Raw genomic sequence first — 27,213 nt, 5'->3', positions numbered from 1 at the left:
TTTTTTTTTTTTTTTTTTTTTTTTTTTTTTTTTTGGTACCTGTGGATCAAATCTCAGGATCTTGTGCTTGTGAGGAAGGCTAGAGAACCACTGAGTTAAATCTCCAGCCAATATTTCCTTTAGAAATAAGGGACGTGATGTGTTTATGGTCAGAATCTGAATGACATTAATGATTTGGCATCTACTAAAATACTTGGGCACAAAGTATAAAGGGAGACTCTTGGGGAATCAAGAAAATTCTTTTTCATTCAGGGTGTGATGGCTCACACCTACAACCCCGGCACATGGATGGCTGAGACAGGAAGATTGCCATGAGTTCAAGGGCAACCCAGACTGCATAGTGAGACTTTCTTTGTCTCAATAAAAGAAAAAAATTTTTTTCCAAACCATAATTTGAAAAGCTATTTTTCTTGTTATAGTCTTGGGGATTGAATTTGATCCAGGGCCTTCTCATTGAGCTATGTTGGTGGCCCTTTGTTCTCTCCCTCCCTTTCCCTTTCATTTTGAGTCAGGGTCTTACTAAGTTGCCTAGGCTTCAGTTCTTCCCTTTTCAGCCGCCTCCTAAAGTGCTGGTGGTACAGGTATGAGTTACCATGCCATCTGAAAACCTTTCTTCAGAGGAAATAATAGCTACAGCTTAACAGTTTACAGCTGTGTCTGTCTCTGTCTCTGCAGGGGCTTGTTTTTGTATTTTTAGTATGGGGGATGGGGGATTGAACCCAGGGCCCTTAAACTGAGCTGCATCCCAAAGACATCAGCCTCCCAGAATGCTGGGATTCTATAGGATCTCTATCTTTGAGAAAGATAGAGTTGACATTTGTTTGAATAGCCCATCTTGTGTTCTGGAACATGTCTTTCTCACAGTTGGCCTTCCTGGCTTTCTCTGAAAAGTCTTGTTCAAGAAATTCAAACTGTAAAGCTGATCATTGTGAAAATTATCAGTGCTGTCTCAGTTTAGTGTTTAGATTTTGCTAGTGTATGTTCCAATCCTGTCTGGAAATCAATAACTATAAATTCTGTTGTTTTAACAGCTTAATCAGAGGGCTTGTTTTGGACCATGGGGCCCGGCATCCTGATATGAAAAAAAGAGTGGAAAATGCGTATATCCTCACGTGCAATGTCTCCTTGGAATACGAAAAGACGTATGTTTATGGCCCTTCAAGATGGAGTAGAGGAATGGAAGGAGTAGCTTAAGTTTTCAGAGAAAATCACTTCTTTTTGAGGCTCATTTCCCCATTGTAAGGCCCAAGTGGCCTTGGTCTGGGTTATAGTAGTAAGGCGGGCAGCCTCTGAGGGTGCACAAGGGCAGAATTGGACTCCAGACTTACTAACCTAGGGTGAAGCCACTTTCTCAGCCTGCTGTTCGCTACTTTAAAAAAGTAAAATTTCCCCCTTTCTGTAACATTTTTTAATAGAGAAGTGAATTCTGGCTTTTTCTACAAGAGTGCAGAAGAGAGAGAGAAACTAGTAAAAGCTGAAAGAAAATTCATTGAAGATAGAGTTAAAAAAATAGTAGAACTGAAAAAGAAGGTCTGTGGTGATTCGGATAGAGGATTTGTTGTTATTAATCAAAAGGTGAGTGGAAATTAAATTTATAAATGAAATTACCTGCCAGATTTTTCTCTAGGTTGAAAGATTGTGAAACTAATTTTTCTTTTGTTGTAGGGAATTGATCCTTTTTCCTTGGATGCTCTTGCAAAAGAGGGCATAATAGCTCTGCGTAGAGCTAAAAGGAGAAATATGGAGAGGTATGAATTATGAGTAATATCAATTTTACATATTTTGCAAGTGAATTAAGATTTTTTTCCCCTCTCTACTTAATAACTTTTGCATTTCTGTTTTATTATGGTAAAATATAGATAATGAAAATTAGCATTTTAACTTGTTTTTCTGTTTCAATATTGGGTGCTATGGGCCTGATGCATGCTGGACAAGATGCAGACTCGGTTTCTTTATTAAGAGATACGTATATGAAACTGAGTTTTCCTAGTCAAGGGGTTCCAGAGAAATATTCTTTCCCAAACAGCTCTTATCTACATTAATGTTTTGTGTCAGAATATTTACTGACTTGGGAAGGCTGCTTTAAAAGGAGAACGGGCCGGGGATTTAGCTCAGTGGTTCTGCTGCCTGCCTTGCAAGTGCAAAGGCCCAAGTTTGATCCCTGGTACCAAAAAAAAAAAGAACAGACTAGTTTTCTGTTGGTTGATGAAAAACAAGAAGATGTAGGTTGAAACACATTTTTAGAATATAATTTCCAGGCCAGCAGTTTAGTCAGTGGCATCGTGCCTGACTCCCAAGTGCAAGGTCTTGAGTTCGATCCCTGGTGTGGGTGTAGGGTATTTCCTATGTAATTCTTAAAATTTTCTTTAAAATTATTAGTATTCTCTGAAAGTGATTGGTAATAGTGCTTATGTGTGTTCCTTAAAACTCATTTCAGGCTGACTCTTGCTTGTGGTGGGGTGGCTCTAAATTCCCTTGATGACCTAAATCCTGACTGTCTGGGACATGCAGGACTGGTTTATGAGTATACTTTGGTAAGTGTATTTCCCTCTGAAAACTACCTGTACTATTCTATTCATGAGTTTTTCAGTAGAAAAATTCAAACTTAGGGCCGGGGATTTAGCTCAGTAGTTCTGCCGCCTGCCTCACGTGCAAGGACCTGAGTTTGATCCCTGGTACCCCCACCAAAAAAAGAATTCACACTCAGGTTCAGATATTTTTTCTTTGTTGTTTTTTTGGGGCGGGGGCTGGGGATTGAACTGGGGCCATTGTGCTTGCGAGGCAGGCAGAGGAATCACTGAACTGAGCCAGATTCCCAGCCCATTTCTTTTGTTACTTGCGTTTGATGATTTATATGTAAAGATAATAAGCCATTGTCAGGAAAATCCCATTTCTTTCCTTGAAAATCCATTTCTTTCCTCTTTTTTTTTTTTTTTTTTTTTGGGGGGGGTTTTTGAGAGACGGTCCCTCTTGCTGTGCCATTCAGGATGACCTCAAACTCACTGTGATCTTGGCTCAGCCTCCCAAGTGCTGGGATACGGGCATGTGCCACCACATCCAGTTCCCATCTGTTTTATATGTGAATTTTTGGTTAAAATTTTCTTTAATATGTTCGATATTGTGCGCTGTTAAAGTCCTAATTATTCTGTACACCCTTCCCCTGTGTTCACTCTGTAACCATGTGCTGTTTGTGAAAATACCATCTTTCGTACATGTAGGGAGAAGAGAAGTTCACCTTTATTGAAAAATGTAACAATCCCCGCTCTGTCACGTTATTGGTCAAAGGACCAAATAAGCACACTCTCACTCAAATCAAGGACGCAATAAGAGATGGCTTGAGGGCTGTCAAAAATGCTATCGACGATGGTAAGATCTTCAGTGTACTCTTCATGTTTGTCTAAGAAGCATGGCTGAATACTGTGTTCTTTCATCAGTAGTTTACACAGCCAGACACCATGCAAAAGTAAAGGCTTCCCTTTAAAATGACTGATGATATGCTGGTTTTTCCTAGTATATCGTTATTGAAAGTGACTACAAATAAATGAACTAATACTGAGCTGCCAAGTGCTGGTTAAATTCAGCCGTTTGGCTGTTTGGTTTATTGGTCACTTGTGTTGTGGCTTTCAGATGCAGCTGATGTGTTTTTTCTTTGTAGTTGGTTCTCCCCTTCTCCTTAGCTCAGCATTTCTGTCTCCTCCCACGTGAACAGGCTGCGTGGTTCCTGGTGCTGGTGCAGTAGAAGTGGCGATGGCACAAGCACTGATGAAACACAAGTCCAGTGTGAAGGGCCGGGCCCAGCTCGGAGTACAGGCATTTGCCGATGCGTTGCTCATTATTCCCAAGGTACGAACACGTTTTTAACAGTTTTCTAAACTGCACCAAAACAGTTCAGCTGATTGAGCCTTCTGATAATTAGGTTTTTTGTAATGTGAAAATGTTTGGGTAAGCAAATTTGATCAGTTTTCTTGTGAGTGTAGAGCATCCCATATCGTCTTATGAGTATTTTGTTCTTTGGGAGACTTAAACTACAAATACCGTCATTTTCTGTCAAGCTCATTGAAGGATCTATCAGTGAGCACTGTATTGCTAGGTCTGCAGCAGGTTAGAGGTTGGTTGCTTATGTATGTCTGCCTATTCTCTGAAAGGAAGAGGGAACAAAAGTGGTTGTCTTCATTGTGGTTTTAAAAAATTAATTAGAAATGCTATTCGTTTATTGTAGACTTTGCTCTTAATTCTTGGTTCCTGTATTTTCACAAATTAAATTTGTGTATTTTAGGTCCTTGCTCAGAACTCCGGCTTTGACCTTCAGGAAACATTAGTTAAAATTCAAGCGGAACATTCAGAGTCAGGTCAACTTGTGGGTGTGGACCTGAACACAGGTAAGAGAATGCAACATTGATAGGGGAGAGCTAGACACACAGGCAAACTGAAGCTGGGGGTGTTGGTGAGCACCAAGCCACGTTGGTGATTTCTTTGCAATTGGAGAGCAGAACTTTGAGAGAGCTCTGGATTCTAGGTTGGGATAAATAAAATATGAAAGAAAATAGAATGGATAGAGCCAGGTGTGCTGGTGTACACCTGTAATCCCAGCACTCGGAAGGCTGAGGCAGGAGGATTGCCATGAGTTCAAGTTCAGCCTACACTACACAAAACAAGACTGCTCGAGCCACTCCAAACAAAACAAAAATAGAATGAGTGTTCCTGTTCTTTCTGATATTGTGGCCTACTGCATGTGATTTTGTTACTTTTCAGGTGAGCCGATGGTAGCAGCAGAGGCAGGTGTGTGGGATAACTATTGTGTGAAGAAACAGCTGCTTCACTCCTGGTAAGTGTGGGCAGATGAAAACTCAGCTTTAGGGAAGCACCTATTCTTTGCTTTGTATGTCTTGACCCCCTCACCTCCCAAGAGAATGTAATGGTAAACAAACTAAAGCCTATGGGGTGCAAAACGGGGCCTGAGCTGGACTGGTGTGTGCAGTTATGTGGGAAATGCAGTCTGGGTTAAGTTAGGGTTCACATCTGAGCCTTTTGTTTGCTTTCCTCCTTCTTAGCACTGTGATTGCAACAAACATCCTCCTGGTGGACGAGATCATGCGGGCCGGAATGTCCTCTCTGAAAGGCTGAATGCAAGCCTCCCTGGTATCTGAATCCTGAAGACTACAGAGTGATCACTGAAGCGTAGAGTTGTGGGATTTTTGTCCAAGCTTCAAATGATTTTCAAAGGAATTTTCTTTTTCCTTGTGAATAAAAAGAGAGGGCTCTTGGCATTTATTCAAATTATGATATAGAATTCTAATTACAGTATTTTTAGTTGCACTAAGTGTACACACAAAGTGGGTCCTTTTTACCCAGAACACAGGTGGTTTTGTTTTAGCTGCATTAACATGTTCTACCTTTATTAAATATTCCTTGAGAAACAAATTTTTAATGGTTTAATAATTTTCTCTGGATGTTTTAAATTAACCAGTAGTCCCCTGTCAAACATATATTAAATGTTATGCTAATACAAGTAACACTTGAGTGATTTAAAAATTTGGAACCATCTATCCCCTTAATATAAATTTCTAAGTAAAAATCACTTGGATTTTTCATGCTTTTGAAATAGCTTTGCTGAAGTGCTCCCTCAGATAATTTATGTTAGTGGCTAGGAAGACAGTGAACTGAGTAGGGACAAGGAAACAGCTTTGAGTATAGTGGCAAAAATAGAGGTAGAAGTGGGGTGAGGCATCTGAAGCAGGAGGGTCATCAGGAGTTCTAGGCCAGCCTGAGCTACATGAAAAAACCTTGTCTCCGAAAAAGTAAAAAGATGGCTGAAGACTGATGACTAAGGACTGGAGTTATTAGGTGAAATAGATTTTTTTAGTATAACATTTTCAAGCTTAAGGACTATACTTTTGTAAAAGATCTACTCCAGCCCTGTAGTATCACGATTTTTTCAAAGAACTTATCTAGTTTTCCTGTTATTGTTTTTATGCACCTAATAGCTGCGGTCCTTGGTAATTTTGCATCATACATTTTGTATTTTGAGGGCTTACTATCCTACAGTGAGTGCAATAAATGTTAAATTGAAGCCTTTGTGGTCTTGCAGTGGAATAGTGAACTACATGAAGCCATCTGAATATGAGGATGAAATAAGTTCAGAACTACATAATAGTGAAGGGGCTGCTGGGATGGCAGGGGTCAGCAACACATTCGCGGCTGGCCCCAGGGCTCTGCCTCTGCACTATTTGGGGCCAAAGGGTGAATTTCTAGGCGCCGGGTGTACGCATGCGCGGCGGGGGGGGAGGGCGTGGTGTGCGGGCGCATGCGTATCAGGCTGCGCCCAGCCCCGCCTCTTCGGCATGGTGGGTTCGCTGTCGTCGTCGTTGCTGTGCCTCCTGTCCCTCCCGTGGCTCCAGCTAGGTCAGTGTGCTGGCCTCGCCTCTCGCCGAACGCGCCGAGGGGGGGGTGTGCGCTCCGCCCCGGACGAGCTCGCTTTGGCGGGGCAGCGCGGGGCCCTGTGTCGCGGGCGCTCGGTGTCAGTGGCACTTTGCTGCTTCTCACTTCTCGAATCTGAAAGTGAGAGAAATGAAGACCCTTCTCATACTTGTCGCCTGGCCCGAATAGTTGGCAGTGTGTGTCTTTCTCTCTGAGGGTCCCTGACTCCTGGAACCAGAGGTGAAGCTCAGCCTGGCAGCAATTTATTCCCAGAAATTCAGCACAGGACCCATGATGGCACGGGAGGAATCGCAGTAACAATTCTTACACCTGAGCATTGGCAGAACTGCAATATGATGTCCAGTCTCTCAAATTCATTTCTTCAGTTTTTACCCTCAGTGCTGAGGATTGAACCCAGGTCCTTTATTCTGAGCTACATTTCCCCGTGTTTTTTTAATTTTTGTTTGTTTGTTTGTTTTTTTGGTACCGGGGATCCAACTCAAGTCCTTCCGCTTGCGGGGCAGGCGCCGGAACCACTGAGCTAAATTCCCGGCCCAATCCCCCGACTTTTAAAATTTCATTTATTGTATTATCATTTTTTAAAATTTTGAAACAGGACCTCACTAAATCACTGAATTACCTAGGCTGGCAAAGCTTGAATTTGAGATCCTTCTGCCTCAACCTCCCAGCATGCTGGTGTTATAGGATTTGCTTGTTGGGTCAGGTCAAAACAAAGTTTATACATTGCGATTATATGCTGTTTCTTACTTCTCTTTTCATTTGCTATTTCCCTGCTTGCCCCTTTTTTCTTAAAATCTATTGAGGGAACTGGAACTGGATGAAATGAGAGTGTGTCCTGTTGGAATGAGAAAAGGGGCTAAAGACACAGTCCTGAGGAACATGAAAAGGCCTGGCCTTCTCTGCCTGTGAGGAATTGTGCTAGGATGTCTCTCCTGAAAGCACTGCCTAAGTCTTTTGAAGTCAGAGAATTTGGCCTTCTGGGAACACCGCTGTACCGAAGGTCCTGGGTGGAATCCTATGTAGGGGGATCAGCTTTTCCCCCTACAGTTTACCACTGAGCTGCACTCCCAGACCCAAACCAACTCATAAATCAGCAATTCTTTTGGGTCTTGCTTTCCTCCTACGGAATAATGAAATGGAAGATTGTTTTCATTATATACTTTCCTGAAGCATTCAAACAGCAAGCTTATAAAGGAGCTTGTTGAATTATCAGTACATTTGTGCTAGGTGCCAGGGCTACCCCGACAAAATAGATATAGTCCCTTCCCTTCTGCAGCATGTTATAGTGGTGAAAATAGTTAATTCGTACCCAACCTAGTGTTTGAGGCTTGTAGTCTCAGCATTTGAAGGGCTGGGGTGAAGGGGGATCACTTTATCATGAGAGTTTTGGACCAATCTGGGCAATATAAGACCTGTCTTGGATAAAAAAAAAAAAAGGTAAACATTCAAGAAATGGAGAGAGGGCCCAGGGATTTAGCTCAATGGTGCTGCCGCCTGCCTTGAAAGCACAAGGTCTCGAGTTTGATCTCTGGTACCAAAAAAAACCAAAAAAACAAAACAAAGGAAGAGAAACAGCATGAGTAGAAAAATAGGTAGAGAGTGCTAGATATAAGCTGTGTATGGTGGCCCATATCTGTAATCCTAGCACTCAGGAAGCTGAGACAGATTGCTGCAAGTTTGAAGCTAGCCTAGGCTACATAGTTCAAGATGAGCCTGACTGTATGGTGAGATACTGTCTGAAAAACAAAACACAAATACTACATGTATTTGAGATTGTAGTTTCAGGTTTTACCTGGCTGGGACAAAGGGTTGTATTGAGGAATAAACAGGTGAGTGAGGAGCAATCATGAGCTCAATATTTCAAGTTTTTTATTTTTTATTTATTTATTTTTTGGTACCGGGAATAGAACTCAGGTCCTTGTGCTTGCAAGGCAGGCATCGGAACCACTGAGCTAAATCCCTGGCCCCAGCTAAATTCATATAGCTCCCAGCTGTAGAATAGATGTTATCACCACTGTATAGATGAAGAAATTGGGTCTTAGACTAAGTAACTAGCCTAAGGTCCCCAGCAAATAAAGTGACAGAACAAGAATTTAAAGCTACTGTTTTTGTTGTTGTCAGTGCAGTACTGGGGATTGAATCCAGGGCCTTTGCACTGAATCACATCCCAGCCCTTTTCTAATTTTTTATCTTGAGACAGGTCCTCACTGAGTCACTAAACTGGTCATGCTGGGCTCGAACTTGCAATCCCCCTGCCTTAGTCTGAGTGTAGAGGTGTGTGCCACCACTCCTGGCTAACGTCCAGTTACTCAGCTTTCATGACTGTCTTTTTATACTGTGATGAGTTTTACATTTAACCCAAATAATCCCGCTTGTCACATATCTGCGAATGCATTACTGATACCTGCCCTCTTCTGCAGGAAATGCACAAGCTGCTGACATGGTGCAGCTGCCAGGTGGACGGTTCCTGATGGGGACAGATGCTCCGGATGCCAGAGACGGTGAAGGGCCTGTCCGGGAGGTAACAGTAAAGCCTTTTGCCATCGACATATTTCCTGTCACCAATAAAGACTTCAGGTACATCGGGTGTTTTTTAGGGGGAGTAAAGGCTCTTTCTGACCTTCATTCCTGATGTCTAAAAGGAAACTAGCTTGTTCATTGTCACCCATCACCTTACTGGCGCTGTGTGAGATGTTGTTTCCATCTCTCAGATGAAGAATCTGAAGGCCAAAGGGGTTTGACGTGACCTCTTCAGTGGAAGAGCTGGGCCTGGAGATCAAATCCTTGACACATTTTATTATTATTAATTCATTTAGTTATTTACTGTACTGGGAACTGAACCCAGAGCTTTCTCACCAAACTACATGCCAGTCCTTTTTCTTCTTTTTATTTTTTTAAAATTTGGAGACAGGGTCCTCCCTGTCACTAAGTTTCCCTCACTGGATTGGAAGTCATGCTCCTCCTGCCCCACTTCCCTGAGTGCTGGGATTACAAATGAATCCCTTGGCTCTTACACCAGTGCATTTGCCTCAACACTGGCTGTATCACCGAAAGCAGGAGCAGAAGTCAAACACCCAGCACCAACCTGTTCTGGGGGAGGAGGGCAAGGTTGGAAAAAGTATCATACCATTGGGTAGGGTGGTGCATGCCTGTAATCCCAGCACTTTGGCAGGCTGAGGCAGGAGGATCACCTTGAGTGTGAGGCCAGGCCAGTGACTACACAGTGAGTTCAAGGCCAGCCTGAACTACATAACAAGGCTCTGCCTCAAAAACCCAAAATTTTAAAAAAATCCAAAATATTAATAATAATAAAATTAAACTGGAGGGGGCTGGGGATTTAGCTCAGTGGTTCTGCCGCCTGCGTCATGAGCACAAGGACCCAAGTTCAATCCCTGGTACAAAAAAAAAAAGATTAAAAAATTAAACTGGAGGATAAATACTTCTGATCTCTTTGGCACCATATCATGATAACCAGAAATAGATGAAAAGTATGCATTCTTTTATATTTATGTTATGAGCTATTGTATGGTGGAAATATGACGTCACCTTCAACAAGTCCCCAAATTTTATTACCCCATAATTTATCTCTGCTTCTCTAGTAAGAGGCTCACAAACCATTCACATGCTCTGGGACAGGTAAGTAGTATTGGTACGAAATTTCCTGATCACTTCCTGTGGTTTTTTTTGGTACCGGGGATCAAACTCAGGCCCTTCCTTGCACTTATAAGGCAGGCACGGTGCCATTGAGCTACATTCCCAGCCCCTAACAATGTCTTCTCAAAGTTAACTCAAGGAAAACAATTCATTTTATCCCTACACTCTGTTTGCTGAAATATACTAAACCTGGGAGGCTGAGGCAGGAAATCACAACTTTGAGCCCAGCCTGGGCAATTTAGTGACTTAATGAAACCCTGTCTCAAAAATAATAAAATAGAGGTGAGGATATAGCCCAGTGTGAAGGCCCTGGGTTCAGTCTCCAGTACTAGAAAAAAGAAAAGGACCCATACCAAACCGCAGGAGAGTCCATCCTGAAGTCTAGGTATGTTATTTTTGACCCAGTGCCTTTTGTATGCTATATGGAGACAAGAACTCCTGTGCCCCCATGATTTGTTGTGAGTTTAGGTAAGTGAGGGAGACTTCAGAAAGAGACCTGTCCCCAACCTTGAGCTTCCTGCTTCGTACCTTATGCATTTCTAAAAAGTAGAGGAGTTGAAGGATGCGCTGCAGCTGGTGATGTGTAAACTCAGTATGCTGCACTCGTCGGCAGAAAGGGCCACCAATGCTGGGACAGCGTGGATGCATCTCCGATGCATTTGGCCAAGCGAGAGAAGCCAAACCCCAAAGACTGCATATTCCAGGGTTCAGTTTCCACAATGTCTTGGGATGGACAAAACCATGGGGCCAAAAAGCAGATCCATTGTTTCAGGGGCACTGGAGAAATTCTGGAAGTGGTTGATGGGGGTGTTCTGTATCTGTGTTCGTGTGTGCACACATGTGCTGCTGGGATGGGGCCCAGGCCTCACACATGCTGGACAAGGGCACTACATTGAGCTACACCCCCAGCTGCAGCCTGACTGTGGTAGTGATTGTACATTTTGTCAAGACTCATAGAACTATGGACCAGGGATTTAGCTCATTGGTGCTGTGCCTGCCTTAAAAGCACAAGGTCCTGAGTTCGATCCCCAATACCGGGGTAGGGGGTGGGGATTGTAATTTTACTGTATGTGAATTATAGCCTAATTGTAAAGAAACTCTGCCTGGGCTTTTTACATTAGTCCTTTGGCACCTTGAAATCTGTGCGGTGCGTTTCTTATGGGACAAAGGAACTAAGATTTCCTAGAGCAGGAGAGGGACGGGATACCAAATCCCTCAGCTGAGACCAGGGAAATCTCTTTTTCCAGGGAATTTGTCAGGGAGAGAAAGTACAGGACAGAGGCTGAGCTCTTTGGGTGGAGCTTTGTTTTTGAGGACTTCGTCTCCAGTGAGCTAAAAAACAAAGCATCCCAGCAGATGAAGGTGAGAAGATGTGGTCCTGCAGCTGAGGGGATGGGAATGGGGGCTGATCCAGAGTCCTGTGGAATGTGGGGTCACCCAGGCTACAGTGCAGGGGCAAACCTGCCTGAGAGCTGGAAGTGGAGAGGGAGTGAGGCCAAGGCACCCTGCAGGAGTCAGGCTGATATGCACCCATGGGAGGGAGCCCTGAGCTTGTTCTTTGGTAGAAAGATTGATAAAAGTCCAGAGGAATGCAGAGTTCCGATACTGTACTTCCTGAACCCCTGAGAGAACATCCGGGCCTCTAATGAAGGTGGTCAGATGCCCTGTGAAGACCCCAGCCCCAACTGCCCACCTCCTTCCTTTCTGCAGCCTGTCCTCTGGTGGCTTCCGGTGGAAAGGGCATTTTGGAGGCAGGTAAGTGCTGGCTCCTCCACCCCACTGTCGGCCGCTGGGGATTCTTATTCTAGGGACTCAGCTCCCCCAGACCCCTTGACATCTGGAGATATCAAGCTGTAAGCGATGCCCAGCAGAGGGTCTTCTATCCTCACTGCTTTCCCTGCTGCCCACCTGCTTCTCTGTGAGTCTCTGGCCCCTTTCCTGGCTCTGGTCGGCCTTGCTCAGCCAGGCTATTTCCCACCAACCTGGCTCCACCTAGCAGTGGAGTTGAGCTCAGCCCCCAGGTGGGTGCACCCTTCTGTCTCACTCTGTCCCTGTCAGCCCGCAGGACCTGGCTCCGGCATCCGGGACAGGCTGGAGCAGCCTGTGCTGCATGTGAGCTGGAACGACGCCCAGGCCTACTGTGCATGGCGGGCCCGCAGGCTGCCCACCGAGGAGGAGTGGGAGTTTGCCGCCCGGGGTGGCCTAAAGGGTACGGACTCCAGGGCCATCCCATGTCCTCTCCTCAGCCTGCCGCACCGGGAGCTCCATAGGGTGGGAAGGGGCCACTCCCCAGCACACCATAGCCTGAGCTGTCTGTGGCCGGGGACCAATTGTGTTGGCACTGATGTTTCAGAACATCTGTACAATGCCATAAAAAGGAGAAACAAATGGAAAGAAAAGCAGATACACAATATTTTATTGTTGGAGATTCCACAGTATTGTTACATTTCAGTAAATGTAATTAAGCATGGTGTGGTGGTGCAGGCCTATAATCCCATTACTTGGGAGGCTGAGGCAGGAGGATCATTAAGTTTGAGTCCAGGCTGGACAATTTACAGGGACTATCTCAAAGTAAAAAATAGAAAGGGGTGGGGATGTAGCTCAGTGTGAAGGGCCTAGATTTGATTCCTAGTACCACAGTCAGTCAATCAATAATAGGACAATTTGGGAGATCAAGGTCAAGGGCTCCCAGTGCAGTGCAGGGAGGAGGGGTAAGTAAACGACCCAGGCCTTGTTTCTTGCCACCTCATATCCTTCTGGTTCCCTCACTTTTTCCCTTCTCTGACTCTCTCTGTGGTTCCTGGTCTCCCGGCAGGTCAGGTTTACCCTTGGGGAAACAGGTTCCAGCCCAACCGCACCAACTTGTGGCAGGTGAGACCTCCCTCCTTCCGCGGGTGTGGGTTGGCCCTGTGGTCAGTCAGCTGGTGCAGAACTGTGCTGTTCAGGCAGAAGGCAGTGTATGTCTCGGGTGTTGGATGACTTCATGAGAAAGGGGATGTTTGTGCTGGTTAAGCAGGGAGTTGCGCAGTGAAGTTAAAGAAGGTGCATTCCAGTCAGGTGTGATGGCACGCATCTGATCTCATAACTTTGAGAGGCTGAGGCAGGAGGATCACAAAGTCAAGCCCACCCTGGGCAGCTTAGCAAGTTAGCAAGACCTTGTCTCAGAATCTAAAAGAATAATTTTTGAAAGGGCTGGGATGTAGCTCAATGCAAAGCTCTCCTTTCAGTCCCCAGTACTGAAGAAAAAAAAAAAAAAGTCATCCCAGTATAGGAAACAAGCAAGGTACCTAGCATTGTATTGTGTCAACTGAAGTATTCTGTTTTTCCTTTGAGGTTCTAGGGTTGGAACCCAGGGCCTTGGGTTAGATGGGCTAGCACTGTGGCCCTGAGCTACGTTCCCAACACTGTCAGGTTATATGGCTGGAGCAGTAGTGCGTTGGCTTAACAGGGAAATGCTTGCTACCTGCTGATTTGTGCAGCATTGCAGTGCTGACAGGAAGTCTGAATTTGAGGCTGTGGCAGAGACTCCGGCTCTTGACTCTTGTATTAAGAGAAAATGGACTGTAGAGAGGAAGCCAGTGGGTTGGTCATGGATGGTGGTGCACACCTGTGATCCCAGCACATGGGAGGTTTTGGCAGGGAGATCTGTGTTTGAGGCCAACGAGATCATCTCAAAAAACACAGGGCAGGGCCAGATATTTATCTCAGTGGTACTGCTGCCTGCCTCAAAAGTACATGGTTCTGAGTTCAATCCCTGGTACCAAGACAAAAACAAAAACAAAAAAACACAGGGTGGTGGTGGAGAAAGTCAAATGGAAGACGTGCACCTCAGGTGAGCAAGGTATAGTAACTGATCACATGGGAGGTTGGATTCAAGCACAAATCCGGGTGTGGCCACATGGTACCAGTGCTGCCATTGTCCGCACTAGGTGATCTGGGGCCTGGGGACAGTCCCTAGTAGTTCAGGGTCAGCTTGGTTTAGGGTGTCTTTGGGTTGAGTATATGCTCAGGAGGGCTGGAGCAGAGCACAGAAGTAGAGCACTAGTCCAGCTTGCACAAGGCCCTGGCTGGATTCCTGGCACCACTAAAAAATGAGAAGCTGAAAATTGGAATCTAGAGTTTAGAACAGGGCCCCAGGTCGGAGCAAGTGGCTCGAGAGTATATGCATATCTTTATTGCTGTAACAGAATGCCAGATGCTGCGTGTTTTATAAAGAAGGCAGGTTTACTCCACTCACAGTTGTGCAGGCTAATGGCCTGTACCCTGCAGCCCCATCTGCTTGGCCTCTGGAAGTGACGAGTCCCTCACCCCCATCCCAACTTGGTGAAGTGGAAGGGGCCAAACGTGGGGCGACATTGCTTTATAATTACTCTTGTGGGAACTGAGTCCAAGAAACCAGCAGTACTCTGCTCCTAAGGTGATGTTGCAGTGACCTGTTACCTTTTTGCCCCACTACATGAAGCATAAATCCTAATTCTTTTTTGTTGTTGTTGTTACCTCCTTTTAAAGGTCCCACCTTTTTTCTTTCTTTTTAACTTTTTTTGAAACAAGGTCTCACTGTGTAGTTCATGCTGGCCTTGACCTCATGGCGATCCTCCTGCCTCAGCCTACTCAGTGCTGGCATTATAGGCATGCACTGAAGTTCAGTTTTAGAAGAAAAATGACCAAATTGAACAAATGATAGCAGCAAATATTGGTTACATTTTGAAGAATCTTGCTGATGAGGAGCAGGCGAGAGGGAAGAGTTGAGTCAAGGCAGAGGAGAGGGAGTTACGAGTGTTGGTGGCAAAAGGGAGAGACATGAAGAGATGGCCCGGGTGACCCTGAGAAGGTGCAGGGTGGCTTTGTTGAGCACAAAGAATCAGAGCTGCCTCTCCTCAGGCACGTGGCCTCAAGAAGTTGCTGAGGGTGGAGAAGTGGGCACAGGTAGGCTGGATATGGACTGCAGTGGGCACCATGGCTCCTGCCCTGCCCTGCCCTGCCCTGCCCAGGGATACAGCCAGGCACGAGGGCCAGGTTCCCCTTGGACAGGCCTGTTGTTCTTCGGGTGTCATTTCCGCCATTAGGGCAAGTTCCCCAAGGGTGACAAAGCTGAGGACGGCTTCCACGGAGTGTCGCCAGTTAATGCCTTTCCCCCGCAGAACGACTATGGTAAGGCTTGCTTGCTTCCTTCCTTCCTTCCGGCTGCAGTGGCACTGGGGTCGCTGCAGGGTGGATCTCCATGCCTGAGGGGGACGGCAGAGAGAAGCACCCCAGGCCCCACTTCCCTGTGCAGGGCTCTTTGACCTCGTGGGCAATGTGTGGGAGTGGACCGCGTCGCCCTACCAGCCTGCGGAGCAGGACATGCGTGTCCTCCGGGGTGCGTCCTGGATCGACACTGCTGACGGCTCCGCCAACCACCGGGCCCGGGTCACCACCAGGTGAGGCGCCTGGTCCAAGGGACCCCAGCCCAGACGAAGGGCATTGCTGCTGTACCCCACTTCCACCGGAGTCAGGCAGGGGAGAGAGTGAGCAGTGGGGCCGTGGAAAGCAAGAGGGACTGCGACGGCTAGGGGCCTTTTCCCGCCAGGTCCTGCACGCAGGGAGACCGCAGGGTCCCCTCACAGCTAGGGGACGGGAGGCAAGTGGAGTGGCTGCAGTGGCGTCATCTCCAATGGTCATGGAATCCCTGACTCCTCGAGCTGGCGCACACAAGACATTTTTCATAATGAAAAAGGTTCAGGGAGGTCCTTAGTGGGGGCGTCTGAAGGGCGGCGCCCCCAGCTCCTGGGTCCCCTTCAAGGGCTCTACTTCACCCCTGTGGGCCTGACTAGGTCGCTCTCTCTCCCTCCCCGGGTTCCTGAAGAACAGCAGGGAATTTTCTTCACCTTCAGTTTCTGGACGAAGGGTGGGGGAGGTACCCACCTTCCAACCTGGGTTTATCACCGAATGTTTTCCCGAGCACAGCAGGGGTGACAGGCAGGACATTTCCATCTGCCCTGGGTCTGATTCTCGTCTACAAAGCGGGGAGACCCTACCCTCCCGAGCACGGTGCCACCTGCGGGACCGCATTTCTACTCCAGGTTCCTGGGCTGAGCTGGTGGAAAACTGCTTCCTCACCACCTGCCTCTCTTCCGCACAAGTAGCGCTAGCGCAGGACCTGCCCTCCTGCCAGGCTGCGAAGGCACCCGGGCCTCTGAGCCCCTCGCTCGGTCAGCACACACACTTTCTTTCTCCCTTTCCATTGGCAGGATGGGAAATACTCCTGATTCAGCCTCGGACAACTTGAGTTTCCGCTGTGCGGCCAGCGTGGGCCGGCCCCTCGGGGAGCTGTGAGCACCGCGGCACTCTGTCGTCGCTGCGTGCCCAGCGCACCCACATTCTACGCTTCCGCCCTGCCCTCCACCCTCGCCATCTCTCACCGGGTCAGGAGGGGACCCCGCTGCTGCGTAGAGAACAGGGTGGACTGGGAGCTGGGGTTCCCTTAGAGGGCAAGGGCGGTGGACCCAGGGGCCAGATACTCAAAGGCAGGAAAGGATGCCCTGAAGGCCTTGGTTGCGATGTCCAAGTGCATACCCTGCCCTTATCCCTGTCTGACTCGGGGATCTCACATTGTCTCCTTGCAGCAGAATTCTCGCTAGTAGGCAGCTTTTTCCTTAATGAACTCTTTTTCCCCCCCGGAGGGGTGGTTGTGTTTGAGACAGGGTCTCACTATGTAGTTCAGGCTGCCCTTGAACTCACTGTGTTGCCCAGGCTGGCCTTGAATTCCCTGTGATCTTCCTGCCTCAGCCTCCTGAGGGCTGGGACTACAGGCGTGCGCCATCATGCCCAGCTTCCTAGCAAACTGTTATGGAAAGAAGGAGTGCCCCTCACTTGCCTGTCTGCGGTGTCCCCTCTGTCGAGAACCTGTCTCGGAATTCAGGGGTCTGGGAGAACCAAGTAACGCACCGAGTCAGCAGTACTCGCGGAGGAAACACCGAAGCTTCCCGGGCTGGTCATGGCGCAGGGCTCCCGTGCCTCTGACTGTGCCCGGGACCACAGGGCACTGCATCTCTCGCAGTCGTGTGGCAGACATTTCCGTCTTCTGTCCTCTCCCGGGACCCTGGGGAAGAGGCCCCCCCGCAACAGAGCCGAGGGGGGACGCAGCGGCGGGGACCTCGCCTCCCCAGGGTGTACATGGGGAGCCTTCGCGTCGTCCCCTCCCTCTGTCCCTGGAGCCCCCCATCAGAAGTCCTCCTCCCCCTCGGCCAGCGACAGCAGCACAGCCTTGGGCGTGTTCTCGAACAGCGCGGCACGGTTCTGCTGCTGCCCCTTCTTCACCCAGTGCCCATAGATGCGGAAGGCATAGGCGTCGATGAGGCGGCGCAGGGGCCGCAGGGCGTAGGGGTCCCGGATCACGATCTCTCTGCTCACCGGCTTGGCGCGGCGGTACTGGTAGTAGATTCGCACCGAGGCCAGCACCGTCAGCACGATGACCTGCGCGGCCGGGACAGGACCCGAGCTGCTGACCTGGGGTAGGGGGGGGCCGGGAGCGAGGGGCCGGGGACAGGCGTAGCCGGGGCTTCGCACCTTGAACTTCCCGCGGGGACTGAAGCGCCGCACCTCCTCCACCACGTACTGCTGGAAGAAGGGGTGCGCCAGGGCCTCGTCTGCCGTGCAGCGGTTCTCGGGGCGCACCACCAGGAAGCGCGAGACCTGGGGGGTGGGAGGGTCCTGAGGACGCAGGGCAGCGGTCCCGTGTTTTGGAGGACGCGGCGTGTGCCTCCGTCCGGCCTCACCAGATCCTTCACGGTATCCGAGTAATCATCCCATTCCGGGGAGCCGAACTGGTAGCTGCCGCTCACGATCATCCTCAGCATGAGCATCTGCTTTCGGTGCCAGAAGGGCGGGGAGCCGGCCAGCAGGGTGTACATGATCACCCCTGTGCTCCACCTGCGGGGCGCACGGCCTCCTCACACCTGCCCGGCCTGGAGGGGGCAGCAGGGGCAGTGCCAGGGCCGCCGCCACCCCAACTCACATGTCCACCTCCTTCCCGTAGCCTGGGTGGTCATCGTTCATGGAGCACTGGATGATTTCGGGGGCCAGGTAGATGGGGGTCCCACAGACCTCTGCGGAACAGCTACTGTCAGGGGGCACCGAGACGGACTGGAAAGGGCCCCTGTAGCCACCCTGGCCTGGACACAAACAGTGGCGACTGGCTCGGCTAGTCTGGGAAAGAGGACTCAGCTGGATCCCCTGAGGCGGGGGCAAAGTGGGAGCCCAGGCAGTGTGTGTTCCTGGGGGCGCCGATGAGGGATACCAGACCTCGCAGCTTCTTTCCTGGCTCCAGCTGGCAGGAGAAGCCGAAGTCGGTGAGCTTGATGTTCATGTTGTCATCCAAGAGGATGTTCTCGGGCTTCAGGTCCCGGTGCACGATGTTGAGCTTGTGCAGGGCGCTGATCACCTCCAGCAGGGCCCTCATAATTTTCCTGAGGCCAGGAGCACATGTCACTCCTTCCAGGGAGGGTGAGGATGGGGGACGGGATGGAATCCAGGGCCTCGAACATGCTAAGTGAGCTCTATCCCGAGCTTCTCCCCTGCCCCACTTGGCTTTGTTCTTCCTTCTAGAATCAGGCAACACTTCGCCCTGTCATCAGTGTCCCACCACACGTCACTCCCCCTCCCCCGCAGGGCTGGGGACAGGGAGGCCGCTGAAGCCAGCAGTGCACACACCCAGCGTGACAGGCCCACGTGCTTCCCTGGGACCTGGCCCTGTGGCTCTGGGCCTTGGGGAGAGGACTGGGAGGAGTGAGTGGATGCTACCTGGTTTCCTTCTCGCTCAGGGTGACCTTCTCAGTGAGATAGTCGAAGAGCTCACCCCTCTTCATCCTGTGGGAGCCAGTGGTGTGACGCTGGCTCAGTCCCAAGCCACCCTCTCCTGACCTTGCTCCCAGGAAGTTATGTCCCTGCATCCTAACGACCCCTGGCCAAGAGGGCTGTGCCCCGGAAGTACCCAGTCAGGGTGAGGGGCTGTGGAGAGAATGGAGGAGTGGAGTGGAGAAGTCAGGAAGGATTGGAAGAGGAGCGGGGCAGCTGGAGAGTGGGGTGAGCAGTGTGGGGTCCCCACCTGTCAGGGCCCAAGTCAGAGCTGGGGCTGCAGGAGCCCCAAGGCACTGGCCACGACCCCAGAGCTGATCAGGACTTGAATATTTTGAGTTTTCCCAGGAAAACAGGAGTCAGCAGTGAGTATGGGGAAACCACTGTTCAGACAGGATTAAGAGCTGTGGCTCAGCCAGCTTGGCTCTTGGGAGGGTCTAGGAAGAGCCTGAGTCAGAGTAGAGTGATCTGCTCGTGCCCCTGGAGGACTCCTGGGGCAGCAGTAAAAATAGCTTCCCAGCAGCTCCTCAAAGGTTGTGGACATCTGAGCTGTGACTGAGCCGTGCAGGACGGGGGCCGGGAGGGGCTGCCAAGGAAAGCTGCCCTTGGTTAACTGGGCAGAGGTGCATCCAGCCCCCACCTGTGGGGACAGCAGTGGGATCAGGGCACAGGGGGAACTGTGCAGGTCTGTGACCAGCTTGGAGAAACTCGGGCTTGTTGAGTGGGGTAGGCTGGGGGGGTCTGTTTGACACCTAGAATGTACGGGGTTAGCCTGGTTTTTTATGATAGGTGTAGTATATTTTTAACTTTTTTTTTTTTTTTTTTTGTACCAGGGATTGAACTCGGGTCCTTGCACTTGCAAGGCAGGCGCTGGAACCACTGAGCTAAATCCCCAGCCCAGGTGTAGTATATTTTTAAAAGGCAACATGTGAATCTAGTTTTCTTTGAGACAAGTTGGCCTTAAACTCAGTGCGTAGCCCAGGCTGGCGTCAAACTCATTATACTCCTCCTGCCTCAGCTTCCTGAGTACTGGGATTGCAGGTGTGCGCCACCATGCCCGTCCTATGAATCCAGTCTTAGTCTTTTTCTGTTTTTCTTCAGTGCTAGGGATGGAACCCAGGGCCTCGAGTATGCTAGCAAGTGCTCTGCCACTGGGCTATATCCAAACCCCATCTTTATCATTTTAATCCATTTGAAAGGTACTAGGAGAACTCACTATTGACATCAGCAGCAACCAAGGTTTACCAGTAAATGTGGGGATGTGCAAAAGACAGCAGCGGGCTGCAACAGTTTCACAGTACATGCATGACAGGTTAAATTGTGTCTCAGGGCCGGGTGGGTGGCACAAACCTGTAATCCCAGCCACTTGGGAGGCCAAGGCAGGGGATTACAAATGTGAGGCCAACCTGTGCAACTGAGGGAGACCCAGTATCAAAGTAAAATAAAAATGGCTAGAGGTCTAGCCCTGAATTCAATCCCCAGTGCCACCCAAAGAAAAAAAAATTGTATCTCATGCCATACAAACTCAGTATATCTGGACGATTTTCTCACATAAATCCATCCCTTAAATTAACTGTTACATATGGAGAAATTTCTCAAGACAGTCCTACAAAAATGGTCCATGCAGTGAAGAGTTCCCTCCCCTGGAGAGTGTTTCTGATAAAGATGATAGTTGGGCATGGTGGCACACGCCTGTAATTCCACAATTCAGGAGGCTGAGGCAGGAGAACCACTGTGAGTTCAAGGCCAGCCTGAACTATATTGTAAAACCCTGCCTCAAAGAACCAAAAACGGGAAACGAAAACTAATAAACGACCCAGCCCCTAAGTGGTGAGCCCGGTTTCTAATCCTGGTAGCTTGAGCCAAGGGGCATCTGACCCTCCTTGGGGGAGGACTGGTCCCTGGCTCACTGGGCAGGACCAGCGCAGAGGTTCTCCCATGGCCCCAGCTGTGGCTGGCTCCAGGCTTGGGTACTTACAGGTCAAACACCAGGAAGAAGAAGGTGTTGGTCTCGTAAGTGTCCTTCAGCTGGACTGCAATGGAAACAGCCGGCTTGTCTCTGGGCAGGGGCAGCATGGGCGTGGGGAGGGCACTGAGGCCGCTGTGGCTGTGGAGGACAGGACGGTGCCCCCGGGAGTCCCCGCGACGGCCCAGAGCGCTCCGGGTGCCCCGAGCCCTGCAGTGGCTACACCCCACTTGCATGGCCGGAGGGAGCCAGGCGCCACTCACTGACGTTGGGGTGTCCCGAGACCTTGCGTAGGATGTCCACCTCCTTCAGCGTGGCCTTCCGCAGCTCCTGCACCTCCTCTGGGCTGAAGCTGCCCCCGCCGGTGACGTCAATGATCTTCACGGCATACTCCTGGCACGTGGGCTTGTGGATGCAGCGCCGGACCACGCTGCTGACGCCCCTGGAGGCGGGGTCCGGGGTCAGGGCCGCGACTGGGAGGCTCTGCCTTCACCTGGCCACTTCCACTTTCCTCCCACCGCTGCAAGCTCTGGGGACGATGAGGTGAGGAAAAGAGGTGCAAAGGGAGGGATTCTCCGGGGGCAGGGTCCAGGTGAAGCCGAGGGTGCCCGCTTTTACCTGCCCAGGATCTCTTTGGGATCATAGTTCTCGTAGAAGCCTTGGGCGGAGTGAGAATCTGGCAGGGCCTCGTCACGGGTCATTCTGGGCTCCTGGGACTGAGATTCCAAGGATCACTGGGGAAAGCAGGAGGAAGTGGTCAGCTCTTCCACTCCTTTGCGATAGAGCTCCGCTGTGTGCCCCAGGCTGGCCTTGAACTCGCTGTGATTCTCCTGCCTCAGCCTCCTGAGGGCTGGAATTACAGGCGCATGTCACCACACCTGGATCTCTTGCCGCCCCCGCCCCCGTTTTTTTGCACCAGGTATGGAACTCGGGATCTTGCGCTTTCAAGGCAGGCGGTGGCACCACTGAGCTAAATCTCCAGTCCTCTCTTGCCTTTTTTTTAATCTCCTGTAATAGGACTGGCCTAGAATGAACATAAGAAATTTTTGTGAACTTAAAAATTCCTGTCCACTCTGTCCTGGCAGCCCCTCTGGTCCATTTCCCTCCTGTGGATTCGTGTCACAGAGCAGGGCTTGCTTCTTGGCACAGTGACCTCACAGGACCCTGTGGTCCCTCACAGCTCCACGTGTGGGCAGCACCTGGCCAGCCAGGCAGGCGCAGACCCAGGCTCTGGGCAGGGGGTCAGGCCCCAAGGTTAGCTCTGACAACTGCACATATTTGCTTTGAGAACCACAGAGAAGCTGCAGAGAGTAAATTTTTTTCCCTGGTAATGGGGATTGAACTCAGGGCTTTTGCATTGAGTTACATCCCCAGTCCTTTTTTATTTGGAGACACAGCTCTTGCTGGGTTACTAAATTGCCCAGCCTGGGTTTAAAGTTGGGATCCTCCTGCCTCAGCCTCAGCCCCCCAGAGTGCTTGGGTTACAGAGGACAAATTAAGAGTGTTGGGGCCAGGGATTTAGCTCAGTGGTTCAGTGGCCTGCCTTGCAAGCGCAAGGACCCGAGTTCAATCCCCGGTACCAAAAAAAAAAAAAAATGTGGTTTCCTTTTCTTTCTGCAGACTAAGGTGTTGTGTGTCCTACTACTGTTCCCTTGCCATGCCTTCCCGCACCTCCACCTGCCCCACTTGGAGAACACTTCCTCCCAGGACACACATCACCTCACCCCACCGCTCCTGTCGGTAACCTGGCCATCCTTTCTCCTCACTCCCTCCTCTCCCTCATCCTGCAGCTGTTGAGGGGCTGCAGGGCAGGTGAGGCTGATCCCAGCCTCCAGCATCATCAGCCAGTGCCCTTGGTCCCAAGACTGGGTTGTCTCTGGAGGTCTCTGCCATTTCTGCCCGCCCTGGGGACCCAGGCAGAGGCACAGGCACTGCTCCCTAGGTGAGACGACAGGTGGGCATGTAGCCCTCTGGTCCAGAGCCCTGTGGCAGATGCCCCAAGTCCTGTATGACCATGGCCAGCGGCCCTGGGGACCCAGGACCCAGGACCCAGGATCTGAGGGATGCAGAGGCCCTGCCAAGAGTCAGAGACAGAGAAAAGAGGCCCGATGCCAGCCCCTCTGAGGATGGCTGGGCCCCAATACAGGACACTTGCTGACAGCCGGGACTTGCTTGGTGCCTGGCTCGCAGCTGCCTGGTTACCCAGGAAGGGTTAGAATAACAGGCTCCTGTGCCAGGGCAGGCGCAGCACACTCAGGGCTCCTGCCTGCTGTCAGCGAAAGCAGCCCTTTTGAGTCCCAAGATGGGCATCTGTGCACTCACACCCACAAACTGGGCAGCACAAGCCTCCACGGGGGTGCCAGCCTGTGCCAGGAGGGAGCAGTCCTCTTGAAACCTTGGATCAGGCAACACCTGTACAGGCACTGGGTTTCTGGAGAAAATACCTCCAGACAGTTGTCTGAAGAGTGGATGGCAGCACACGCCTGTGGTGGCACTTGGGAGGCTGAGGCAGGAGGACTACCAAGTTAGTTAGAGGTCAATCTAGGCTACATAGTGAATTCAAGGACAGCCTGGACTACATAGTGATACCCTGTCTCAAAAAGCAAAACTATTGATGGGAACCCTTTCCAGGGTGCATCGGAGTTCAGAAGAGAAATGGGTCTAGCAGACTTGGGGGTTCTGTCTTCTCTACCCCTGGCTCCCCCACTCCCTGCTGCCTGGCCACTCACCGTTAGGTCTGGTGACAGTAACAAGAATCCCAAAGGTCCTGGGGCTCCTCGGGGAGCAGGCACAAGGCTGAGGCTGTGTCCTGAGCAGACACTGGTACTGCAGTAAGAGGATCCGCAGCTCTGCTTCTGGCTTTGCTATTTGATGACGAGGCTGACACACCAAAAATAAATCCCAACTGCAAAGTTGGGGCGCTGCCAGGGTTCAGTAGGGAGGAGCCCAGGCCCCATCTCACCAGCGGTGGGCTCTGGTAGAGCGGGCGAGGGAAGCTTGGGAGGCTGGGGGCCAGGCAGGACAGGATGGGCTGACAGATCTCTGTGGGGCTCTCCTCTCTGGGCCCGGATAAAGGGCTGGCTTTGTAGGAACACCCCACTGTCACAGCTGTGGCTGTCTCGAGGATCTATCAGAACTCCCTATGATTGCCTTATATGATGCAGGAGCCATGCATGCATTGCGATGCACACCTGTAATCCAGCACTCTGGGAGGCTGAGGCAGGAGAACCACTAGCTTGGGCTACGTAACAAGAGACAGTCTCAAAACAAAGCAGCACAATAAAATGTAGGCAGGAGCTAAGCCCTAAAAAAGTTGTAATTTTGAACTGAGAGATGCAGCGAAATTCATTTGGGGGGAAAAAAAAAACAGGCAGCGGGGGTTGGTGGTGGTCTGGGTGGTCAAACTCTTACTGAGCTTACAAGGCCCAGTCTTCCGGAAGCTTCCAGAAGACACCTGAGCAGGTCCCCGAGTCTTCCTCTCCCTACCTGTCCCTCCCTCTCTTGGCGCTCGCGTGCGTGTCATATGTGACCTGATACTCATTGAGTCCACACCAGTCCCTGGAAGAGTAACACTTTATTCTAATTACTAAGAACTAATGACATCACACCAGCTGGCTTAGGAGGCCACACATGCACACCCGTGTCCCCAGTTCTGCCCCATCTGCGTGGCCAGAACATCCTCTTCCACTGCCATATGAGCTGCAATGAGGTTGAAATGAACGGCTTCACACTTTATTACATTCCAGGCTAAAGTTACTTGGTTGGGTGGTCGGGTAGATTTCAGGTCTTCCGTGTGACTTCCTGCTTACAGGAGTCCTGCAAACAGAAGGGGTAATTAGCAGAGCCAACTGCGGAAACCAGCAGGTACCAGGGTTAGTTTTCTTCTATGAGCCACTCCCATGGCTGGAAGGAGCGGAGTGTGCAGAGTGTGCACTAGGGACGGAGTCCGGGAGCAGAGGGAGGCTCATGTGTCGTCCCCCCCAGCTGAGTGAGCGGACAGAGGAAGGAAGCACAGGCACCCACCGTTCGCGATCCTGCACTGCCTCAGCACCTCGTTGAACCCTTCGCAGAGCTTCACGTCAGGCTGGTTCTGCGCACACTCCAGAAACTGCTTTATCTCAAAGGAGCAGGGGCCAGTGGACACAGGCTGCTGCAGCTGGGCTCCCTGAGGCTCCTGCAAGGAAAGACCTGGCACTGCTGAGGAAGGAATTGGATTACACCTGAGCAAAGGGCGGCTTCCAGGCCTCAGGGTTAAACCGGAAACAGAACCAGAGTCAGATGCGAATCAAAGAACCAAACTGCCAGCAAGGGGAACAGCTATCCCGGCACTGCAAGAGGAGATGGGGCCGGGCAGGCAGCCCAGTGATACAGCACTTGCCTGGCATGGCAAGGCCCTGGGTTTGAGCCCCAGCACCACAACAGTAAAATAAAGTAAATAAAACAGAGCTGGGCAGTGACCTACACCTGCAATCCCAGCTACTTGGCAGGCTGAGGCAGGAGGATCACAAATTTAAGCCCAGCCTAGACAATTTAGTGAGACCCCCGTCTAAAAAACAAACAAAAACATTCAGTAAAGCTTCATAGAAGAAAAATGAGACTATTACAGGAAAAATAGATGAATGAGTTTCAAGTACACCAGCAATATGTTAGAGGACACACTCAGGTTCCTTAGGAAAGAAATTCAGTCAGAAAGGTGGTGGGAAGCACTGGTAAGGGACCAGAGGGTTTTAGCTTGGCCTGCTGGCACAAGCCTGTACTCTCAGCACTCCATGAGACTGAGGCAGGAGGATGGACAAGTTCTAGCCCAGCCCAAGTAACTTATGAGACCCCCGGTCTCAAAAACCAAGAAAAAGGGCTGGGGATGCAGCACAGTGTAACAACCTTGTGTTCAATTCCCCCATACCACCAAAAGAGAAATTTCTGGTTAAGAGACTAGATTAGTAAGAAGCGCCAGCAAGGGAAATAGCTATTTAAGCTGGGCGCAGTGGCACACACTTGTAGTTTCACTATGTGGAAGGTTCAAGAGGATCACTGTAAGTAGAAGGCCAACCTAGGCTAAATAATGAGTTGAAGGTCAGGCTGGAATACATACCAACACCCTGTCTCATAAGCAACCACTTTGAGGCAGGGGTTTTAGCTCAGTGGTTCTGCCACCTGCCTCAAAAGTGCAAGGTCCTGAGTTATATCCCCGGTACCAAAAAAAAAAAAAAAAAAAAAAGAAGCAGCAGCAGCTATTTTACAGTGCATCAGGCTGGGCTGTTACAATTCTATTCCTTGAGAAAAAAACAGCCTGTACAGTACTTGCTGATGTTGGCCTAATGTGCTTTTTGATAACCTATTTTCTTTCTGTTATTATTTTTTTGGTACTGGGGATCAAAGTTGGGTCCTTCCGTTTTCAAGGTAGGTGGTAGAATCACTGAGTTAAACCCCTGGCCCTATTTTCTTTCTGTTGAAATAAGGGGCTCCCCAAGCAGTTCAGACTGACCTTGAACTCACTATGTAGCCCAGGCTGGCCAAACTCAGTGATCCTCCTGCCTCAGCCTCCTGAGTGCTGTTCACAGTATTGTGCATTCAGAAAGACAGTTCTCACACATCAGGGACTTACAAACAAGTTTCCTCAGAAAATACAGCACCAAGAGCCTTACCTGGTAGGTGATGTCAGGCCTGGAGGGCTCAGCACTGCCTCCCCCGCTGAAGCCGCCTGTGATGGCGTGGCCCAGCGTGTGCCCCACAGCAGAGCCCACGGCCACCCCCGCCGCAGTGGTCGCCATCTGGGCCATCAGACCCGGCTGCCGGGGAGCAGCAGCGGAGGTTGGGGCCACCATCGGGGTCTGGGTCACTGGGGCCGGCCTGGGCGCAGCTCGCATCTGAGGGGCCCGGCTGAGGAAGAAGAGGGAAGCATGACACTCCCATTTCCAACTCATTTTCAAAACTGTACACTTCAGTAAACCTCAGCTGCTTCACATTATTTTTTCGTATTATTAAACAAATAGATAAATGCAAGATTTTACCAAAAATAACTCAATTATTTACATCATATCACTTCTGATAAGGCTGTAATGACTGAGAAGCAACTATGTATTTTTTCGGCAGCCATTTCTGTGTATCCACATAAACCACGGCATCTTTAGTCTCTTTTTAATTTTTGGCTTTTAAGACAGGGTCTTCCTATGTAATCCAGGCTGGCCTTGAACTTGCAGTGATTCCTCTGCTTCAGCCTTCCTAGGGCTGGATTACAGGGGTGAGCCACCATATCCAGCTCACATTAACCATATTACCTTTTTTTTTTTTTTTTTTTTTTTTTTTTTTTTTTTTTTAGA

General features: G+C 50.0%; 4 protein-coding genes and 1 non-coding gene across 8 annotated transcripts in view; 3 read left to right on the top strand and 2 right to left on the bottom strand.

The window, feature by feature from the left end:
• The window catches only part of Cct6a (chaperonin containing TCP1 subunit 6A), an 11,507-nt gene extending 5,501 nt beyond the window's left edge, over positions 1-6,006 (top strand). For both annotated transcript variants that reach the window (XM_010624989.3, XM_010624988.2), the window contains exons 6-14: positions 1,032-1,142; positions 1,416-1,575; positions 1,666-1,748; positions 2,438-2,534; positions 3,219-3,366; positions 3,710-3,843; positions 4,277-4,379; positions 4,753-4,825; positions 5,052-6,006. In XM_010624989.3, coding sequence (XP_010623291.1) covers positions 1,032-1,142; positions 1,416-1,575; positions 1,666-1,748; positions 2,438-2,534; positions 3,219-3,366; positions 3,710-3,843; positions 4,277-4,379; positions 4,753-4,825; positions 5,052-5,124 — 982 coding nt within the window. In that variant the 3' untranslated portion in view covers positions 5,125-6,006. The remainder of the gene's footprint in view (positions 1-1,031; positions 1,143-1,415; positions 1,576-1,665; positions 1,749-2,437; positions 2,535-3,218; positions 3,367-3,709; positions 3,844-4,276; positions 4,380-4,752; positions 4,826-5,051) is intronic.
• On the top strand, positions 3,405-3,539 carry LOC117286627. The gene has a single exon (XR_004517788.1). It is a non-coding gene; the product is annotated as a small nucleolar RNA SNORA15 (small nucleolar RNA).
• A 305-nt stretch (positions 6,007-6,311) lies between the features above and the next one.
• Sumf2 (sulfatase modifying factor 2) lies at positions 6,312-16,813 on the top strand. 3 transcript variants are annotated; one of them, XM_033764907.1, is made up of 9 exons: positions 6,312-6,402; positions 8,859-9,015; positions 11,340-11,454; positions 11,803-11,847; positions 12,151-12,301; positions 12,908-12,963; positions 15,234-15,243; positions 15,368-15,512; positions 16,323-16,813. In XM_033764907.1, the coding sequence occupies exons 1-9, from the start codon at positions 6,342-6,344 to the stop codon at positions 16,405-16,407; spliced, it is 825 nt and encodes a 274-aa protein (XP_033620798.1). In that variant the 5' UTR covers positions 6,312-6,341; the 3' UTR covers positions 16,408-16,813. The 3 variants fall into 3 exon arrangements, with proteins under 3 accessions (XP_033620798.1, XP_010623292.1, XP_010623293.1); XM_010624990.2 differs by having other exon boundaries at positions 15,159-15,243; XM_010624991.2 differs by having other exon boundaries at positions 6,321-6,402; positions 8,859-8,959; positions 15,159-15,243.
• A 28-nt stretch (positions 16,814-16,841) lies between these two features.
• Phkg1 (phosphorylase kinase catalytic subunit gamma 1) lies at positions 16,842-21,807 on the bottom strand. The gene is made up of 9 exons (XM_010624992.3): positions 21,512-21,807; positions 21,157-21,335; positions 20,906-20,960; positions 18,874-18,939; positions 18,376-18,539; positions 18,089-18,179; positions 17,850-18,003; positions 17,641-17,766; positions 16,842-17,547 (listed from the first exon to the last, which is right to left on the bottom strand). The coding sequence occupies exons 1-9, from the start codon at positions 21,592-21,594 to the stop codon at positions 17,296-17,298; spliced, it is 1,170 nt and encodes a 389-aa protein (XP_010623294.1). The 5' UTR covers positions 21,595-21,807; the 3' UTR covers positions 16,842-17,295.
• A 2,641-nt stretch (positions 21,808-24,448) lies between these two features.
• Positions 24,449-27,213, bottom strand: part of Chchd2 (coiled-coil-helix-coiled-coil-helix domain containing 2) — a 6,535-nt gene continuing 3,770 nt past the window's right edge. Inside the window, exons 2-4 of the mRNA XM_010624993.3 lie at positions 26,539-26,773; positions 24,917-25,067; positions 24,449-24,709 (exon numbers count right to left, since the gene is read on the bottom strand). Coding sequence (XP_010623295.1) covers positions 24,699-24,709; positions 24,917-25,067; positions 26,539-26,773 — 397 coding nt within the window. The 3' untranslated portion in view covers positions 24,449-24,698. The remainder of the gene's footprint in view (positions 24,710-24,916; positions 25,068-26,538; positions 26,774-27,213) is intronic.

Source organism: Fukomys damarensis, unplaced genomic scaffold (assembly GCF_012274545.1).
Source record: "Fukomys damarensis isolate Sample0158 unplaced genomic scaffold, DMR_v1.0_HiC HiC_scaffold_17, whole genome shotgun sequence".
NCBI lineage: Eukaryota > Metazoa > Chordata > Mammalia > Rodentia > Bathyergidae > Fukomys > Fukomys damarensis.
This window is presented reverse-complemented; position numbering and strand designations above follow the sequence as displayed.